The 21,724-nt window shown below is 43.2% G+C and overlaps 1 protein-coding gene across 1 annotated transcript in view; it reads left to right on the top strand.

The window, feature by feature from the left end:
* The window catches only part of NOTCH1 (notch receptor 1), a 160,472-nt gene that overhangs the window by 78,910 nt on the left and 59,838 nt on the right, over window positions 1-21,724 (top strand). Inside the window, exons 5-9 of the mRNA XM_030207641.1 lie at window positions 5,312-5,434; window positions 7,548-7,781; window positions 9,097-9,252; window positions 9,364-9,549; window positions 18,047-18,160. Coding sequence (XP_030063501.1) covers window positions 5,312-5,434; window positions 7,548-7,781; window positions 9,097-9,252; window positions 9,364-9,549; window positions 18,047-18,160 — 813 coding nt within the window. The remainder of the gene's footprint in view (window positions 1-5,311; window positions 5,435-7,547; window positions 7,782-9,096; window positions 9,253-9,363; window positions 9,550-18,046; window positions 18,161-21,724) is intronic.

Here is a 21,724-nt window from a genome sequence, read left to right as displayed (position 1 = left end):
CCAGGCGACGACTGGAGTGGAGGTGATTTTAAAGTACCAGGGGGAGGGCATGGGAGATGTATCCCCTGTAAAAAATTCATGGCTATGCCACTGACATGATATAAAATTGTTTGCAGACAGAAGCAAAGGAAAACAATCGGAATATCTGTATATCTGTAGATCTCCCTATTTCTCTACACGCAGGGTTTTTTTTTTTTTTGGAGGATTGACAGTTTCTTGCAAAAATATCTAAAAGGCCTGAAGACAGAAAAAGGAGGGGTTTGCTATGTATTGCTCAGATTTTCTCAACCTTGTTTGAAAAAAAAAGGAACTTTTTTACCATTGAAACCCACCTCAACTTGTGTTTCAGCCTAGGAAACACATGTTTACAAAGTTAACTATTTCCAGGGAGTGTGCAAGCTCAAGACTTCCTGTAAACCCCTCTTACCAGGGTGTTAAGCACAGCAGAGTGACTCTCAGTAGTATTAGGTGTTTAAAGTCCACAGGATTCTTCTTACAAGAAGAGATCTGATTATGCTGACAAGAGTATTTATTCTATGAAGGAGGAGGAGGAGGAGGAGAAGTTTATGGTTTCTATCAAAGAGGCACTGTAAAAGTACAGCCTGCTTCCGAGACAGGAAGCTGAGCAAAGGCTGGTCACGCTGTTTCAAAGAAGACTTCAGGCTTCAGAGAAGCAAGCTACCCACCATCACGGGCCTCTGTGCAGTGCAGGTCATGTCCTATAGAGCCGTCAGTTGAACTAGCTTTTAGCAGTAGGGCTGACCCTCCAGGTGCATCAGACATAGACTGCGACCATACTTTGGAGTCTTATTCCACAATAACTGCTCTTTTATGAGGCCATGAGGCAGGTGTCTTCTATAGAAAATACTTTACAGTCACTTTATCAGACTCTAGCCCTGATGTATAAAGATCAAGGGCCAATTTGCTTTGCCCATGAAGGATATAATAAAGGCTTCTATCAGCACGATAACAGGTTCTTCACAGTAGGCTTTAAAAAAGTGAATATTGGCTTGGCATATCCTAATGATACCTGCTAACAGCATGACCAGCTAAGATGTCATTAAGACCAGGACACATCATTGCATTGTGAGACACAGACCAATAGTGAAAATAAGAAAGGTATTCACTATGAATGTATAACTTGACTATTCATCTGTTTTTTTTTAAATATACGGACAGTATTGAGCCAAATTTAATTTAATTTCAGCATTTATATCGCGTTTAGCCATCAAGTTCAAAGGAGGTTACAAGAGAACAGTAATTACAATACAATATGGTTAGGTTATTACAGCATCAATAAAATGATAAATCTACATATATCACTGGAACAGCCATGTTTTTACAGCTTTCCTAAAAACACATATACCCCCAGATTCTGTATAGTCCGCCTAGAGATCTGCGCTGAAATCCAAGCGGATTCTATAACAACACACATAACTTAACAAGCTAATGAGCGCTGATAATAGCACTTAACAAGCAATAATGAGCACTAATTGGAACTAATTAAAATTTATGCGCACAACTCGCTAAGTGTATTCTGTAAGAAAATGCACCAAACTTCCAACGTGTGCGGGTGAAAAGGGGCGTGATTATGGGCGGAGAAATGGGTGTTCTGAAATTTACGCGCATAGTTATATGGTCCATTGCGCGTAAATCTACGTGCTTAGATTTATGCCACATTTTCATTGGTGTAAATGGAGGCTTGTAGTTTTAGGTGCTGAGATATTAACTAAGTGTATTCTATATACCGCGCCTAAATCTAGGCGCCACTTATAGAATACGCACAGTCGGCACTGATTTCCATGCGGATTATTTAGGCACCATATATAGAATCTCCCCTGTAGTGTGAAATATTCCTCAAGTCAAAGTTTAGAATCTTTTCCAAATAATGTCCTGTCTGACTGAACAGCTAGATGTTGCCCATGTATTTCTGGGTCGGGTTAGAAGAGATCAGCCACCTTCCAGAGAAGTTATACAGTCCTAGAGGTCGAAATTCAAAGTGATTTAAATTGCTTGACCTGGGCTAACTGGGCATATTCACCAGAAAGTGCTGCTGAATACACCTGCTTAGTGCCTAAGCCAGAGCACCGGCTGTTTTGTGGGAGGTCTGGGGATGGAGTTAACCAGTTAACCACATAAATAGAACTGCATAAAATACAGTGCTGTCTATATGCAGTTCACCTTATGCAGTTAAGAGCTGAATATTGCACTTAACTGCATATGTGTTATTCGGGCGCATATGCCTCGATATTTAATGCCGGTGTCCAGACCAGAAGCGTAGCCAGACTCAGTATTTTGGATGGGCCCAGAGGTAAATTGGATGGATCCTTCCACGTGCATATGCTGCCCCCGCCCCCCACCACTGCCACCACCACACCACAAATATCTTTCCGGAGATATTTAAGAACACGGATTTTTTTCACCAACCCCACATCTCCTCCCTCTCCTCCGCAGCGTCCCTGTATCTGCGCTTCTGTCTCTGAAGCCCTCCCCTCCCCAGTGTACCGGCAGGTGTCCTTGGCGTCTTCAGTGATTCATTCTCGCTGCTTGCACCGGCCCTGCAGGCTTCCATCTACCATGTGTTGCCCTCGTTGACATCATTGCCTGTTTCCTTTCTGGCGGAACACTGCAGATGGAAGCCTGCAGGACCGGCGCCAGCAGCAAGAATGAATCGCTGCAGGCACCGAGGATGCCTGTACTGATACCAGGGACGGATGGAGATCAGAGACAGGAGCTCAGATGCTGGGACGTTGCAGAGGAAGGGGGAGGAGAGAGCAGTGAGGCGATGCAGGCCCACCTATAGCTACACCACTGGCCCAGACGGCAGCCAAAAAACCGCTGACCGCCAATGGCTAAATATCCACTCCAGTATTTCAGAACTAGTAAATAGTAGGCCTAAAGTAAATGGCTATTGCTGGCTCGGTGACCCCTTTATCCATATATTCAGCATTGACCCCAGAGCTCTTTACTGAAGAAAGATAATTTTTCTGAAGCAGAAAATAGAAAATTCATAGTCTAAATGAAAAGAAAATGCATGGAGGGGATGTATATTCATTTCAACAACCAAGTGCCAGTCCTGGCTGATAGGGTGCACTAGGAATGGATACAAGAACAATTTACTTACTCCAGCTCTTTCTTTACACTGGACAACCTTTGCAATTAGAACCAGTTTGTGCCTTTTAAAGTAAACCATTTCCCATCAAGGGTTGCATCTTTTGAAGTGTCTGTAGGAATGCTCATTTCTGTTGCATAAACATTCCTGGGTCTGGTTGCATCTGGTTTTAAAGGATTGTACTGTTTGAGCAATCAGTATTTATGCCTTTCCTCCAACTCACTCTATCTTTTCACAGTTCTGAGTTGGCAGGAAACTGAGCGGACATTGAAATGCTAGTGCACTGCACGCAGTTTACAGTAAATATGTCACTTATAACCGAAAACACAGATGAGTAGGAGCCAAATTGTTACTGTGCAACATGCAACCATCAATCCTTGTCATCTTCCTGGTCGCACACTGCATAGCTGCACAAAGCAGAACCAGTTCAGTGTCCATAAACTTTGTGTTATGGGGTGAAGATAACCAAACCTGGAGCTGAGGAGGAAGTGCTGACGCTTTGAAGCATGCAGGGGCCAGTGACTGGAGGATGAACTCAGCTCAGCCTCAAGAAGGTCTTAATTTATTTGTGAGATGGGACAATGCTGTTGACTAACATAAGGCAGCACCAACAGGCAAATAATGGAAGCTAAAATTATTACTTGGGGCCTCTTTTATCAAGCCGCGCTAGTGGCTCCCGATGCGGTAATGCTTACAAAGCCCATTAGTTTTGAATGGGGTCCATCGGCATTGCCGTGCGGCTTGATAAAAGAGGCCCTTGGTTTGTAATCCACTTTACAGCCCATCATTGGCATGTAAGTGAGATATAAGTGTCAGCTTAAATTAAATACAATCATATTTTTTGTTCCTGAAGAGACTGGTATCTGAAGTTTTGCGAAACAAATCTCTTGTCACTGAGATATTCCTGCCATCATGAAGTTAAAGTATTTATTTGGATTTAGCTCACACCTTCTCATTGGAAGCGCAAGGTGATTCACATTGTACCTGTCTTTTTCAGGGCACAGACCGTATAAGTCTGCCCAGCACTATCCCCGCCTCCCAACCACCAGCCCCGCCTCCCACCACCGGCTCTGGCACAGACCGTATAAGTCTGCCCATCACTATCCCCACCTCCCAACCACCAGCCCTGCCTCCCACCACCGGCTAAGCTTCTGGGGATCCCTTCCTTCTGAGCAGGATTCCTTTTTATCCAGCTTGGTAGAAGGACCCCTAAATCTGAATTGTTTATGTTGCTTTAAAGGTAGTTTCTGTGGTCTCTTGCCACAATAAAGGAGAAAATTGGATAGGTTTTCTCAATATTCAAAATGAAAATGGCTCCTTGGGGCATATTTATTTCTGTTTTATGCCTTCAAGTTTCTCTGGTGAGATACAGCAATTTTAATAAAGCAGTGTGAGTTGTGAGTTAATTAGTAACTTGCCACAGGTTTGTCTTGTGGTATGGCCTGCCGGAAATCAGTCTGGCTGCACTCAAAGAAGAAAGTAATTGCTTAAGTCCTGGCTGGCCTGCCTCACTGATGTCTTACAGATAAAGTATTTGGCACAGCATGAAATGGAACAGTGCAGAGACACTCCCATCTTATGTGTACTGAACAGTCTTATGAAGAGGAGCGAAAAGCATGCCATAGAGGTCCCTAAGAGTGACAATCACAAAACACCTTTGGGGAATCCTGAAATGAGAGTACTTGGGTAGCTGTACCACTAATCTAGCAATTCACAGGAACTAAAATAATGAGTGGAGTTGAACAGGTAGATGTGAAGCGTCTGTTTACGCTTTCCAAAAATACTAGGACTAGGGGGCATGTGATGAAGCTACAAAGTAGTAAATTTAAAACGAATCTGAGACAATTTTTCTTCACTCAATGTGTAATTAAACTCTGGAATTTGTTGCCAGAGAATGTGGTAAAGGCAGTTAGTATTTGTGACCTGGATTGACCATTGTTGGAAACAGGATGCTGGGCTTGATGGACCTTTGGTCTGTCCCAGTATGGCAATACTTATGTACTTATGTACATTCAGACCACCTGTGTGAGTTTGTGGTAGTCCCCCAGTGCAGAGGAGGACTTTAAGAGATGAAAAAGGACTGGCCCAGCCTCTAACAGGTGACCTGATTTTACATGGCAGGTGTCTAGCTGATGTTATGCAGCCTTCAGTCATTTTGTGATCATGAATTAACACCAGAAACTTGTTTTCTTCTCCTAGGTTTTTCTGGTCAGACCTGTGAGGAAAACATTGATGACTGCCCTGGACATGCCTGTATGAATGGAGGAGCTTGTGTTGATGGTGTGAACACATATAACTGCCAGTGTTCACCTGAATGGACAGGTAAATTCACTTTCTTAGGTTCAAGTCCCAGAGGCAGCAGCTATTGACCTCCATTTCCCCAGTCCCTTGCCCTGCAGGGTTTCCTCTGCACTCTTTGTATGACCCCAGTTGTCCTTTATGTAGGACAACTGGGGTCATACATAGGAGTTAGCATAGGAGCTAACTTTTCAGAATTATTGGGGGTGCTAAGCCCAATGGAAATAACCCATCCCTGGACACATACCAGCAATTATTTTAGTATTGGGGGTGCTCAAGCACCCACAGGATGTTTTCTAGCATGAAGATGATGGTTTATGGTACTTCCCTGACTACAAACCAATAATAATTAAGGAATACAGGGTTCTGTGTTGCTTCACTGAAATTTGCATTTACGTTTGTATTAAGCAACACAGTTGAAACTCAGTTTAAAATACAGATGTGAATTATCATTTGGAGGAAATTTTTCAAATCTATCAAATGATTTATACAAGAGAGTAAGCTATTTGTAAATTCACTGATTCACTTGCAAACGACAGCACATCAGCAGTCAGTGGAGAACAGCTCACTGGTTCCTGACAAAGCATTTTTTTGTGAAACGGGGAAGCTCCATAGAACCATAATCAGAGCCACGTTGAGATCAGCGATCAGGAGAGTCCCATGCGTTTTATCAATAAATTATGAAGCTAAGTTTTTTTGTTCCTTGCCATTTGAGAATTGCTTTGAAAGTCTCTTTCTCTGCCTTTTCAATAATAGTTCACAGTCAAGAATAGACTTTGTGTAAATTAAATGACATTTTACTATATTATTAAAAAAAAAAGTGAAAAATAAATTAAGGAAGGTGGAAGTTTTTTAAACTAATGATGGTAACTTATCATTGGTCTTACAAAAAGTTATTCTACTATATAAGCACTGACAACTGAAGTCTTTTCCTCCACATTTTCAAATGTATTTTTAAATTCAACATTTACATTGAAATTAAAAATCAGTGATTTTACAAATACCTTGCTCTTTTGTATATATCAGTTGATATTTAACAAGCTATAAGCCACAGATATGTAGTTCAGTATATCAAATGGAATTAGGCAGCTTGTTTGACATTGTCCTATCGCAAATATAGCAGTAGAGAATGGAAAGGACAGTACAGTATGATTATCACTGCTGTTTTTAATGTATTTCAGTTCTATCCATTCTGCTGTTTCGTAGTATTTTGTACTTGTATATAATATACTGCTGGCTGAATGTAAGCCTAAAACTAACAGTTACAGTTTTAGAAGTGAATTTTGCTTACTGTAGCCCCTTAAACACACATTCTTCTCTCTCTTGAGCAGGGCTGCTGAGAGGGGGAGCAGGGGGGACAAAATTCCCCGGGCCCGTCGCCGGGGTCTGTCTCCTTCTCCTGCTCCCAGGCCGTTGGCGCTGCAGTCCCCGGTCTCACCTGCCCGCTCTCGGCTCCGTCGACAGCACCCCTCCGTCCGCCACCATGACCGGGCCCCCGCATTCAAATCGGCAGTGCCTCACCTCCGTGTGAAAGCGGCAGTTTGTCTCCCTTCGGGCCCTCCCTCACTGTGCCCTGCCCTTGCAGAAACAGGAAGTTACATCAGACATGGGCGGGACACAGTGAGGGAAGGCCCGAAGGGAGGCGATCTGCCGCTTTCACACGGAGGTGAGGCGCTGCCAATTTGAATACAGGGGGCCCGGTCACAGACAGAGGGGGGCTGTCGACGGGGGTGGGCAGGTGGAGACTGGGGACTGCGGTGCCGGCGGCCTGAGAGCAGGAGAGGGAGGCGACAGTGGTAGTGATTGGGGGGGGGGGGCGGGGGGGCCCGGCTCATTCTCTCAGCGGCCCTGCTCTTGAGATGCATATAACTTATAATCTTGAAATAATGCTTAAGGAAGCCTGAATATCTCAGCATGCTTGACTGAATTCAGCAGCCTTGGACTCATATATATCTTATAACTAAAATTTCATTTTGAGATTGGAGACGAAACCTTGAGTGAGCAGTGCTTGAAGTGAGCAGATTTCCACATCCAGTGATTGCGGGCAAAGAAAGGACAAGAAGGCCCTTCAATGGCCTGCGTCCTGTAGTGAAAATGAAGTTGTAGACCTGGGATTGTATTTGTTCTCCATCTACAGGCCAGTTCTGCACCGAGGATGTGGATGAATGTCAGCTTATGCCAAATGCCTGCCAGAATGGAGGAACTTGCCACAATATCCATGGAGGATACAACTGTGTCTGTGTTAATGGCTGGATTGGCGAGGACTGCAGTGATAACATTGATGACTGTGCTAATGCCGCCTGCTACCACGGAGCCACATGCCATGACCGGGTAGCATCTTTCTACTGCGAGTGCCCGCATGGACGTACAGGTTAGGCATTTTATTTATTTTTTCATTTAGTTACCAAATTTTTATTCCATCTTATACTTTGGTAGTCAACTGGATACATTCCCAGATTTAAAGGTCCAAAGATAATTGGTGAAAAGGAAAAGGGATCGGAGGCACGGTAGGGACATGGTTATCTTTTAATCAGGTATCACCTATACTTAGCACTATCCTGCTAAAGATAACCAAAGGGCCCCTTTTACTAAACTGTGCTAGCGATTCCCGGAACAGCAATGCCGACAAAGCCCATCCACTTTGAATAGGCTTCGACAGCATTATCTCATGGGAATTGCTAGCTTGGTTTGATAAAAGAGTCCCTTAGTCTGTTCAGAGAAAACATTTTCCTACACAGATAACTTTATCCAGTTAACTGTATCCAACAAGATTTTTAGTGCCACAAACTTAACCACTTCATTCTGAATATCTAGTTAATCTGAGTATAGACCTTGCAGTGCTCTAGGTGAGTTACACTTAAATAATTAAGAAAAACAACATATCCCATAACAAAAAGACCAAAAACACAATAATCAATAAAAAAAATACAATACACATTAATAATCACATGAATACTCTGACTCACACAAAACCCCACTAACGTTACATCTTAACCAACTTTACTTTAGCTCTGTTCCATAATAGGTTGTGCAGAACCATAAGGTATAATAGTATGCAAAAGTAATTTAGAATACGACTGTGAGTGACGTTTCTCTCCTGCTAAGTGATTGACATGGTTATTTGTTATCAGGGAAAGTCTATAAACGGTGCTTAAAATAGTGCGCAATTTAATTAATGAGCCTATTAGTGCCACTAATTGGGCACTATCAATTATTGATGTTAACAACAATTTGGATTTACATGCACATCTTGCTCTGTGATATTCTACAAACATTTGCATGTAAATGTTTTAGTGCGCAATTGAAAAGGAGGCGTGGCTATGGGAGAGGCATAGGCGTGTTACAGACATTCACTAAAGATGTATGCACTATTATTAGGTGCCAGTGTTCAGTTGGTGTAAATCCTTGCACCTAAAAGTTAGGCGAAGATCCCAGTGCTACATGCTATTCTATTAACGGCGTCCAACTCGGAGCGCTGTTTATAGAATAGCGCCTAGCACATATTGTTTTCAGCGCTCAAGTTCAGTGCCATTTACTGAATTTAGTCCAGTATGTTAGCCCTGCATTATTTGAAACAGAAAGATGCACTCACCTTCCACGAATGACAGACCTGTGAATAAATCTTTGTAATCAAGCAAGAAGAATTGGGAAACTGAACTAGTGCCATGTGAAATGTGTCCTTCTAGGTTTGCTCTGCCATCTTGATGATGCATGCATCAGTAACCCTTGCAATGAAGGATCCAACTGTGATACAAACCCCGTCAATGGAAAGGCCATCTGCACATGTCCTTCTGGTTACATGGGACCTGCCTGCAATCAAGATGTTGATGAGTGCTCCCTTGGTAAACTTGGGCCTTTTAACTTTTTATTCTGATTGTGTTGTCTTTTTTTGTGTGTAGCCTTGGAAGTTCTGTAGACCTTCCTTGTGTTAATTCTGAAACTTGTATTTTTAGGTGCTAACCCTTGCGAGCATGGCGGGAAATGCATAAACACACAGGGATCCTTCCAGTGCCAATGTGGCCAGGGATACACTGGTCCTCGCTGTGAGATTGATGTCAATGAGTGCCTGTCTAGTCCCTGTCAGAATGATGCTACCTGCCTAGACCAAATTGGAGGATTCCAATGTATCTGCATGGCAGGTTAGTAGCTGAAAGGCAGAGCTTGTTCAAGGGTAGTGGGTGTCCTAGATAGATCTTCAGCCTTCTTAATGCACCCCCCTCATCCCAAATTAACTTTCATGCTGCTAGCACACAGCTCTCACAAGAGAGCTCATGCTTATTGGGAAAAATCAGGAATTATTGCAGTTAGAGACAGTGTTGGTGGGGGAAACAAGGTTGCCGATTGCTAGATTCACAGTTGATGATGAAGTAACAAATATTACAGGTGGTTCGATCCTCATTTTTTCAGTTGCATCTGCTTTCTAAATTGAGACCAATGTTATCTGTGAATGACTTTAGAAATGTGCTACATAGCTCTTTCCTGCTCCGTTAATTATAATGTATTTACCTTGGATATTTCCTTGTATCTTGGTTCAGCTTATTGTGGACTAAGTTTGAGGGTATTTTTTTTCTTAATTTTAAGTTCGAACAATATTGTATTGCTGATCTTGATAAGGACCTATGTTTGCCACATGAATGTAATATTAAAATCTATAAATTAAAAAAATGTGAAATGTGCTACAGAGTATGGTGTTGTCAAGGCTTGATTATTGCAATGCTTTATATCTTGGAATTGCTAATTCTAGAGTACATGAACTACAAGTAGTCCAGAACGTTGCAACTAAGATGATATTGGGAGCTTCTAGATTTGAGCATGTGATGCCCCTGTTAAAACAACCAATAGTGTATCAAGTGCAGTATAAAACCTTGTCAGTAATTCACAAAGGTTTGCATGCCAAAGTACCATTGTATTTTTCGCAAATACTGATGGTCTACCATCCAGCAAGGCAGTTAAGGTCCAACATAGCAGTGAGATTAGCAACAGAGAATCTGATGGTAACAAGCTATGCAGAAACTTGTGTGATTGCTTTCATGGTAGCTGGCCCAAATTTGTGGAATGCACTAACGAGAACACTGAGATTGTGCCATTTTGTGGAACAGTTCAAGAAGCTTTTGAAAACTCTTTTGAAAACTCACTCCTTTGTACTGAGGAGTGATATTACTGTCAGGAACTTGGGATGATAATACTGCAGTACCTTGATGGGCACTTGTTTTAGTTGTCTGATGTGGTTTATTTTTAGTGTATTTGTGTATGTAATTTTGCACTCTACTTAGTTCTTAGGCGGAATAGAAATTTTTTTAATAAATTAATTAAATTCAACAATCATGGCCATCAAACAGAATTCCTATAGAAATGCAGATAAAAGAATGTGCTAATCGTTCTTTAAGTTTGTGTGGCTGCCAAGACATATTCCCTCGGATTCTATACAGGTCGCCCAAAGTTGGGTGTCCTAAACAGACGTTTAGGACAGATGAATGCACAAATTAATGAGTTAATGAGGTGTCGACAGTAAATAATTGACATTAATTGGCAACTCTTTGGATTTGTATGTTCATCTGCCCTTGGCACTACTCTATAACATCCGCACCTAAATTCTCTAGCATGCAACTCAAAAGGGGTGTGGCCATGAGGGGCATGGGCGGATCAGGAGGTGTTCCTAGAAGTTAGGTATAATATTATAGAATACTGTCATTTAGGCACCCAACTGCCAAAAATTGAGCACTAGCATTTACACCAACTTTCAGCAGGCATAAATGATGGTACCTAAAAATTAGGCGTGAAATCCACGTTGAGATAGTATTTCGCAAAGGGCACTGTGCGCTTTGCTGAATACTATCTTAGCATGGATCTTTCTGGTGCCTAACTTTGGATGCCATTTACTGATTCTTATTTATTTATTTTAAATACTTATAAACCACTCTATCCAGTCACCCTAGGTTGTGTACAACACAGGAATGTACATGGTCATTAGCATTGAGACAGTACATATTTAAAAACAAACACAGCAACTAACACTGTACAGTGAGCAGCCCCCTACACTGCAACTCCAAACACCTGAGTAAAAAAAAAAGTGATTTCAGCTGCTTCCTGAATCGCACAATGGATGACACCACTCGTATTTCCACTGGCAAGATACTCCAAATCAAGGCACCAGCAATTTGAAGCATTGCAGATCGATTAGCCTCAAGCCGGGATATCTAATAAGCAGTTATCAATAGAACACAAATTTCAAGAGGGCTGATAAAGGCTAAAAGAAGAAACCAATAAGGGAGGCGTGTCAGCTTTCAAGGCTTTAAAAATCAGAGTCAGAACCTGGAACCACCAGTACACTGGAAGCCAATGAAGGTCCCTCAAAGCCAGAGTAATACGGTGAAATCTAGCCCATTGTTTTGCTTAGACTACAGCTGCTCTTTGCTGCCTCCAAGAAGTTGTTGCCAGAAGCAGCTGCCTAGTCTTGCCTAATGGTTGGGCTAGCCTTGCTGAATGGAACAGCCATTCTAAGGTCCAGTTCAGATTAAAGCCAGTCCGCCCAATATTTAGCGCTATTTAACCGGTCAAAACAGATTCTGACCGGTTAAATAGTGCTTAATCAGCTACCTGCAAATATTTAGTGGGGGATAGGCATCAATCCTTGGCTGAATATCCATGGTTAGCAGCCGGCAGATAACCGATTATATCACATGATATAACCGGCTATCCGCTGATGTTTAAACCAGGTTTGGTGGTCCTATCTGGCCGCGTCAAACCCTGGTATATCTTCAGCGGGTTAAAGATAACCGGCTATGTCTGAAAATCAACATAGCCTGTTGTCTTCAAACCACCCGATAAAAACCTGGATATTCTATGCCAGTCACCAGAAATGGCCCGGCATTGACTATCCGGGTTCAGTGTGCACCATGGGAGACAAGCCCGACTATCTCCCGCGGTCTAAATATCGGGGCCTGTATATTCATTATTCCATTGGATGTATCACTTCTCCGCTACTTCAAATTTACCACTATATTTATTTATTTATTTAACACATTTATATCCCACATTATCCCACTTAGTTGCAGGCTCAATGTGGCTTACACAATACTGTAGAGGTAGACTCCGGTTCAATAATACAAATACATAGTACAGTAGAAAACATGTAACAAGCATCAGTATAAAACAATAAGGAAATAAAGAGAGGGTAGTTATAGAAATCTAGTTCGGTTCATATTTTGTTGTGTCGCATGAAGTAGGAAGTTATTTTGGATCAGGTGGGTAGACCTTAAACAAGTTGGTTTTCAGTAGTTTCCTGAAGTTAAGATGGTTATGGATAGATCTCACAGTTTTGGGCAAAGCGTTCCACAGTTGTGTACTTACGTAAGAAAAGCTGGATGCAAGAGTTGATTTGTACCTAAGTCCATTGCAGTCTAGATAATGCAGATTTAAATATCCCACTGATGCGCCTTGTGATCTTAGGCAAGTCATTTCACCTTCTGTTGCCTCAGATTCAGCTTGATTGTGAACTGTTTGGGACAGAGAAATACTTATTCTATGTGCATGTAAGTCACTTTGAGCCAGTGGCGTAGCCAGACAACCAATTTTGGGTGGGCCTGAGCACAAAGTGGGTGGGCACAAAATTTTCTCTCTTCCCCAGCACTTCCCCAACTCAAAATATAAATACTTTAGCTGATGAGGATCCCCAATGTCTGTCAGCTGGGGTCCTCCACTAGAGATGGCCAGAACTCCTCTCCGCCAAGCCCAGCAGGCAGCAGCAATTCCTCGAGCCACTGATGCCAGCACCCCATACATGCTTAGTTGTCAGTGGCTCCAGGATGCTGCCCCCATCTGCCAAGCTTGGTGGAAGGCAGCTCTGGCCAGCTTCGGAAGAGATCCCCAGCTGGTAGGGCTTGGGGATCCCCACTAGCTACAGCAAGGGTCAGGGCTGCTGATAACCATGCTGGTGACCAGGGCAGAAAATAAAGAAGCCCCTCCCCAATTCCCTCTCCTCTCCAATCTCTTCATCTGCCGTTACAGTCACACTGACAGACCCTCACAAATTATAGAACAAGGGATCACAAATTAGAAATAAAAATATGTACACAAAAGTGAACTGGGAACCTCAGCATGCACTGCAACACTGGAGAAAACAAAACAAAAGCGCATTTCCTTTTCTACTTAACACAATAAAAAGACATCCACTATGCACATTTCCCAAAGCTAACATATTCCATTTAAAACATTCAAAATAAAGTGATTTTTCTACCTTTATTGTCTGGACATTTTATTTTTCCATCATGTTGGTTCCAATTTCTCTTTCCTGCTTTCCTGTCTGTCTTCTGCTAATTCTTCAAGCAGCTGTCCATTTGTCTTTTTTTCTCCTGTCATTTCATTTCCTCACTGCACCTGCCTCTGAAATATTGATCTTTCCTTTCTTTCTTTCTTTCTTTTCTGCTTCTGTACACTCAAATTTCGTCCTCTTTCTAAATCTTTTCCTTCAGATATCTATCACATTTCCATTTCCTTTCACCCACTAGGCTAGCTCTCCTATTCCCCATCTCTCTCCTTCCCAGCCTATCATTCCTTTCCATCTTCAATCTACGCACCATTACCATATTTCTACCTCTGTAATCACTGTTCTCTCATTTATTTCCTTGCCATCTCCACTCCCTGGGCCTCTTCCCCACGCTTTCCACCATTCCCAGTGTCTCCCTCCCTCCACCCTTCCAGCCCAGAATCTGTTCCCTCTTTCTCCCATCCTCACCCTCATAGCCTGATATCTCCCTATCCCTTTTACCACCAGCATCTTCCTGTCCCATCTCTCTCCCCTCTTCTCCTCCATTGTTCAGCATTTTGCCCTTTCTCTTCCCTACCATCCATTGTCCATCTTCTCTCCCTGGATCCATCTTCCCTCTTTCTCCCCTCCCCCGCTTGTGCATCTCTCCTTTCCTCTCCTCCACCTTCATGTCCAACTTTTCTCCCTCTCCCTGCCTTGAGCCCCTGGTCTAACATCTCACAACCCCCCCCCCCCCCACACACACACACACACACAGCATCTCTCCATATTTCCTTCCCCTCACCTCAATGCCATGTTCAACATTTCCCCTCTCTTCTCTCCCTCCTTTTCTTCCACGTCCAACACTTTTTTTTCTCTCTCTGGTCCTTTACCACTCCTATGCAGCCTTTCCCTCTCTCTCCCCATCCCATCCCATCCCACCCCACCCCTATCCAACAATTCTCCCTCTCTTTCCCCTTGCAGTATCTTTCCATCCCTCCCCCCATATCGAACAATTATTCCTCCACCCCATCTAGCCCTGTCTCACTCCCTACCCTCATCCCAAGTGCTCCTGTCTCTCCCTCTCTCCTTGATCCCTCAAGAAAACCTGCCAGCATGCTGTAGGTTTATTTCTCTCCCTCCCTCCTCCCACCCACTGACATACTGCACATTTTTCCCCTCTCCCCCCCCCCCAGCCAACCGCTGCAGTTTTTGCTCTCTTCCACCTCCCAGCCACCCGTGACCCACAGCAATGCAGCGGAGCCGAGCCGCTACGTACCTCCTTCCTTCCGGCTGGCTTCACATTCTCCCGTCCGAACTCTCTGAAGAGGAGGCGGGGCCAATGCCGTGGCGGAAGAAGCATATTTTGTAGCAGCGTGCCTGTGGACGGCCCTGGCGCCACGCGGCTCTGCTGAAGCAGCTAACACACAGCTGCCCGACGACGCGGATGACAGGAGGGTACGAAACCTGCGTGCTGGCGGGTGGCTGGGAGGAGGGAAAGCGGAAGTGACGGTGAGCAGCAGCAAGGGAAAAGTCACGGTTTGGGCTTGAGGTGCACCGTTGCTGGGCGGGCCTGAGCCCAAAGTGGGTGGGCCCAGACCCATCCAGGCCCACCTGTGGCTACGCCCCTGCTTTGAGCTAAATCTAAATAAATAAAGTTATAATGTAGTTATTGATCCTGACTGCATTGTGCAGTTATAACGTAATCTCTTTATTAGCCTACATTACTTTAATAACTGACGGTAAAGTTGAGAAGTAAAACCATAAATAAGTTTTAGAATTGAATCTAAATCAAATACATTTATATTATTTCTCTCCCATTCCACAGTGCTTGCAAATGACTGTTTAATAACCCCTCTCTGAATCCCCTTCTCAAAAGTGCAGCAATCATGTATGATTCATCTATCCAAAGCGTAGATTCTGTGTTTTCTTAATGTCGGATCACAAATTGGTGGAAATAGGGAAAGCTGCTAACAATTCAAGGGTTTATCACATTCCAGTGTAAGAGGTTAGAGTAGTTGAGGTATTTGCAATTAAAAAATGGCTTGGGGATGGAGAAGAGCTCAGTTGTTCTGCTGAAAGATGAGAAAGTGTTATCTTCAGAGTGGCTCAAATCATACCTGCTCAGAACTGGAAGCACAGTTCTTCCAGATAAGGAGAAGCATTTGACTAAAGACCAGATACAGTACATGGTTATAAAGGAAATTCTTAATCTTTATTCTTTAACTATTTACCTGCTGCTACCCAGGGCATTTCAGCCTTACATAAGGACAGGGTCCAGCAGCGTATCTGAACTTCAACGGTAGGGGGGGCCAGAGCCGAGGAGAGGGGGCACATTTTAGCCCCCCCCCTGGCGCCGCTGACCCCCCCCCCCCCCCGCTGAAGACGAAGATGACGCCAATGACGCCAACGACGCCACCACCACTACCCCCACCCGCCCAACTACTTTAACCCCCCCCCTCGCGGAAAACAGCTCCAACTACTTTGAACCCCCCTCCTCCCGCCGTCACTCCGCCGTCGCGCCTCACCTCCCTTTGCTGGCGGGGGACCCCAACCCCCGCCAGCCGAAGTCTCCGTCCTTCCTTCGTTTGGGTTTGGTGGTTTCTGACATTCTGCATGCTGCACGTTGTACGTGCGTGCGTGCAGGATGTCAGAAACCACCAACCCCAAAGGAAGGAAGGAAGAACGGAGACTTCGGCTGGCGGGGGTTGGGGTCCCCTGCCAGCAAAGGGAGGTGAGGTGCGACAGCGGAGTGACGGCAGGAGGAGGGGGGGGGTTGAGAGTGTCGTCGGTAGGGGGGTCCAGGGGCAAATCTGCGGGGGCCAGGCCCCTGTGGCCCCATAGCAGATACGCCCCTGGGTCCAGTGCATTGCTGCAAAGGAGAAGGGATTTGCCTCTCTCTGCTGACCATAGAAGAGATTTATATGTCATTTTACCATTTTTTGAATGATGTGGAGCTGGGGAGCCAGTGACAGCACCACTGCTTTTTAAATCACTGTTCAGTGCCTTGAAGAATATGCTGAGTTAAATGAATTCTTTTTTTTTTTTTAAATGGAGGTGTTTGGGATTTGCATTTTGGATTTTCATTGTGTAACTCTTTCCCATTTAATTATTGTGCAGTCTGGCAGTCAACCTTGAGTATTCTTGTATAACAAGATGAAGGTTGGCTTGCTTTATTCACTTTTTTCATTTCCTGATATTAACTTACTAAGCCACACTAGCGGATGCCATGTGCCAATTTCAACACAGCCCATTCACTTTGAATGGGCTATGTTGGCATTGCTGCACGGCAACCACTAGTGCAGCTTAGTAAACAGGGGAGTTAATCTGTTCGTTCTTGCTTTATTGAGATACACTGGGGAAAAAACATTTGCTGTAGTGCGAATAATGACTGTGTAAGGTAGGTGACCAGTTTCAAATCGGTTAATGTGGGTAAAAAGCTTTTATCCAGGTTAATTGGCATCCAGAAAATAGTTCTTTACTTAATGCAGATAAAAGCCAGAACATGAACTTCAAGCCACTTTAAGAGGAGGTGTTCCTGGAGATGTGTTTAAGTCAGGGAAGGAAAAACATGCACATTGACTGCATTTTGAAATATTTGCTGAAAATGTATAAGTAAAAATCTACCACAGAAAGAAGCAGGTGCAAATGTTGGTGGATACTTTGTACCCATAGCAAGATTCAAAACAAATAAACATGTATGTGGCAAACTGGCGCAAAGCCCACAGGTCAAAAGTAGGGCTGCGTTTCTGAAGCAGACTGTGAAAACTGTAAGGTTGTTTATAGCTATAGATTATTTCATTTGTAATTTTTCAATTCGTATTTTGTATTTCATATTTTTTCATTACTTTTTATTTAATTTTTTTGCGCTGCATATTGATTAAAATTTGTAATCGCAGTTAATTGTGCGAATAATTGCACAATTAATGGTATGTTATTTATTTTTGTTCCCACTGCAACTCCTTGTGACTCTGGGTAATGGAGGATTAAGTGACTTACCAAAAGTCAGAAGGAGCTGCAGTGGGAATAAAAATAAATAAACAACATACCTTTAATTGCTCAATTAATTGTGACTGAAATTTTAATCGAAATGCAGCCCTAGTAAAAAGTACTGCCATCTTTGTTCCAGTGTCCCTGAAAATTGTCCTCATGGTGCGTTTGTTAGTATTATGAAAAATAATGGATCCAGTTTAATTTCTTTGAAGATACTTGGGGTTTTCTCTGATTCGGATGTAATTTTGAAATGGTCCTTGAAAGTATGAGGTGGAAGTAGCTTTCTTTTGAGAGGGGGCCCATAGCACCGTTTTGATGGCAAGGTTAACTGTTTAAAAATCAGTGTGTGATTTAAAAAGGTATGTCTACGCTGTTGACTTCCTATGTTTGGCTTGCAGGATATGAGGGAGTGTATTGTGAAATCAACACAGATGAGTGTGCCAGCAGCCCTTGCTTGCATAATGGAAAGTGCATCGATAAAATCAATGAATTTCAATGCAAGTGCCCCACAGGTAAGCAAGTGGATCAATAGTGCTGCCTTCAACCTACGCTTTTGTACTAGAAACTATACTACATATTAATCCACACCCTAAAGGCAGCTTTAGAAGCCTTGGCTTCAAGTACAGTAGTCGGAAACCTCCTGGGAGTTCAGTTAAAATGCTTTGAGTTGGAATTTTGACAGACGAGTTTCACTTTGAGGGTTATCAGTGTCTTTAGATGTAATATGTGTTGTGTTGTGTGCTGTGTGCTTATTATGAAATTGCCTTTTTGGCATATTCAGTGTAAATGAGCCTAAGGAAGCAACACCTCACATGTACCTGAATCTGTTGTGTAGCACTGATCTTCTAACTACTTAAAGCAATTGTTTTCTAGGGATTGTTCTTATTTTAGAAGTGTTGTTCATAGAAACAAATATAGGAGTGTCTTTTACTACACAGAGTTAGTGTTTTTAGCTCACAGTAGAAATCAGCTGGCGGTAAACGCCGAGACGCCCATTATATTCCTGCCACAAGCTAAGAATGCTACCGCAGCTTAGTAAAAGACCCCCCATAGAAACTGAGAAAAATGTAGGCAGATAAAGACCCTATGGTCTGTCCAGTCTGCCCATCCATGCCATCTACTCTCCCTACTGCTCCCTTAGAGATCCTATGTACTTGTCCCAAACTCCCTTGAATTCAGATACTGTTTTTGTCTCTACCACTTCCACTGGGAGGCCGTTGCATGAATTCACCATCCTTTCCATGAAGAAGTATTTCCTCGGGTTACTTCTGAGTATCCCCTTTCACCGTCATCCTATGGTGCAAATGCAGGAACCTTAAGCGTGGATTAGGTGGTGTTCTATATAAAGTGTGGATACCTTTTATAGAATAGCGCTCAATGCGTAATTTTTTTTCTGTGCCAATTTTTCAGTGTGATCACTGAATCTAGTCCTAAGTGGCTATGAATTTGGGAAGTACTGCGGCAGTGGGGGAAAAAGAAGTTAGATTTTAATTACATGCTTTGTTTTGTTTTAAATTGTCAGATACATCTATCAGGTTGAAATAATGGATGTCCTAAGATGTAGATGCTTTCTTCTGTCTGATGTCAGAATAAGAACGTACAAGCTATTCCTGGTTTATTTTGAGGGCTCTTAGAGCCGACAGGGGTGGGGGCAGAGAGGTTGCTTATGCTGGGTGATTTGAATTAGATGCCCGAGTCATGGGGTAACACAGAGTGAGCAGGCGCTTAATCTGTGAAAAGAGGTTTTCAAGTTGTGAGTCTCCTCTTCTGTAGAGATGTAAATAAGACATTCTCAAGGCTTGCTCAGACTTTCCCTATTCAGATCCCTATAGAGCTGTATCCATAGAAACCTGGAACAAGTTTTCAGAAATGTGTGATTCTATAGAAAAATGCAGGCATCTCCAGCTGCCTGGTCTGCGGGGCCGCTAGATGCTTTATTCATAAAGAAATGATCTCAAAAAGGGAAGAAAAGCCCTCCAGTAAAATGGTGGGACTCTGTGTCTATTTGCTGTTGCAGCTGCCAGTGAATGTTTTCTTCTGTATGGAACTCTTTAATATAAGTTTCTACAGTATCTCATAAGGATATGAATTTATAGGCGTGCATTCAGATCATTAACACACCTTAAAAATTTAATCTATGGATTAATGTGTGTTAAAAAAAAGGTTATTAACATGAATGTGGAACGAACCAAAGAATGCATAAAAATTTGGAGGGAAAGTCTGAAAATAACCAGAAAATGAAGCAACATTTTTTTTGCATCTCATTATTTTGTATCTCATTATTGCCTGGTAAACTTACAAATAGATGGCAGGTGGGAAATAAAGTTTTAGTTTGATGTCAGATTTTAGGTTGATATTTCAGGAGGTTCAGAGTCAGACAGCAGATTCCCCTTTCAAGCAGGCAACGAATCCTTAATGGCTCTGTTTTTGAAGTAGGGAGGAGTAGGCATGGGGTCCGAAAAAGAACAGAGGCTTGACCGAAACATAATAGAAGAAAGACCAGCTGGATCATTCAGAGTGCCGGGTTATTCCTAGCCACACCGCTAGCCTAAAACTTCAGTACCCAGCTGTTCCTCACCACACTGCTAGCCTAAAGCTTCAGTGCTCAGTTATTCTTCACCTCACGCTAGCCTAAATCTTCAGTACTCAGCTGTTCCTCACCACACTACTAGCCTAAAGCTTCAGAATGTCCAGTTATAACTTGCCATACTGCAAACCTTAAAGCTTAACAACTTGTAAGCTATCACGCTGTATCCAAGACGGATTTTATCATTTTCCTCCTTGGTACTCCACCTCCTTGGGTAGTGAAGGATCCCTGTTTTGTCAGGATCCATTGTCTGTTAAACACATGGCCATCCTCAGTTTTACAAATATTATCTTTAATTGCTTCTTTAACAGTTTCTTGTCAGTAATTTACAGTTCCATGGATACTGACATCCACCTCACTCTAACCTGTTTGCAAGTTAAGTTCTTCTCCCTCACAAATCTGTTTCCTGCAGTCTGTGGAGACCTAACCTGGTCCTCCTGCAACTCTCCCAGGCATCTTACATCTAACTTTATGTAGAGACATAGCACTTGCATTTCTGTCCTACCTTCTTGTCTGCACGGGACGGAGGGTTTCACTGATGGTAGTATTTCGTACCCAATCACAAACCCTGACTTAGTTCATACCCAGCATCTTTTCCTTTCTGTGTCTGCCCAAAAGCTTTGCAGTCATCTAAATAGCTACCAGTACTATCATGGCATTTCTTCATACGTCTGGATTTGGATTTAGCTTATTCTTTTCTCAGAAATTACAGGCAAGTTACATTACTCTTAAGGGGCTAATGTGGGTATTAGCATCTGATGGCCATTAGTGGGGGCATAAGCTAAAATTTACCGTGGGCTAAACCCAGCCAATGTGGGTAGAAACAGGATCTAGGTTGGACATAGGCAGAGGTGGAGTATGGCCAGCACTGACAGCTAGTCTATGGGACATTACACCACAATAGCTGTCAAGACCGTTGATAGGATGGCTACCCTTAAGGTCACTTCAAGAGGTGGCATTATGTTCAGTCCTGCTACTAACAGTCAGCTAGCACAACCATGGCCATGTAGATACTACACCAATGCCCTCCCTCATAATATCCTTTCTCCTACTCAGCCACCCTCCCTCCCACAAACACAGCATCCCTTCAGACAAAATACGCCTCAACAGAAGACTCCTCCATAGTCATCCCTCCAAGAACCCCCTCCCCATAGCAGAAGACATCCCATCACCAATCCTCAAACCTCCCCCAACACCTTGGGATTCACCGGAGGGGGGGGTCTCTCTGGTAATCTAGATGAAGCAGGAGTGGTCCCCTTTTGCCCCTGCCCCATAGCTGTTCCAGATTCAAAATGGAAACAAATTGACCCCTATTGTAGTACCATGAGGCTACTCCTAGGGGTCATAGCTGCCATTTTGAAACCAGAGCAGCTACAGAGCAGGAATAGAAGAGGATCACTCCTGCCCTGTTCATTAGACTACTAGAGAGAACCCCAGGTGAGTCTCAAGGAGAGTTCAAGGAGATGTTTGGGGATTTTTGATAGGGTTG

The sequence above is a fragment of the Microcaecilia unicolor genome, chromosome 6 (genome assembly GCF_901765095.1).
Source record: "Microcaecilia unicolor chromosome 6, aMicUni1.1, whole genome shotgun sequence".
NCBI lineage: Eukaryota > Metazoa > Chordata > Amphibia > Gymnophiona > Siphonopidae > Microcaecilia > Microcaecilia unicolor.
This window is presented reverse-complemented; position numbering and strand designations above follow the sequence as displayed.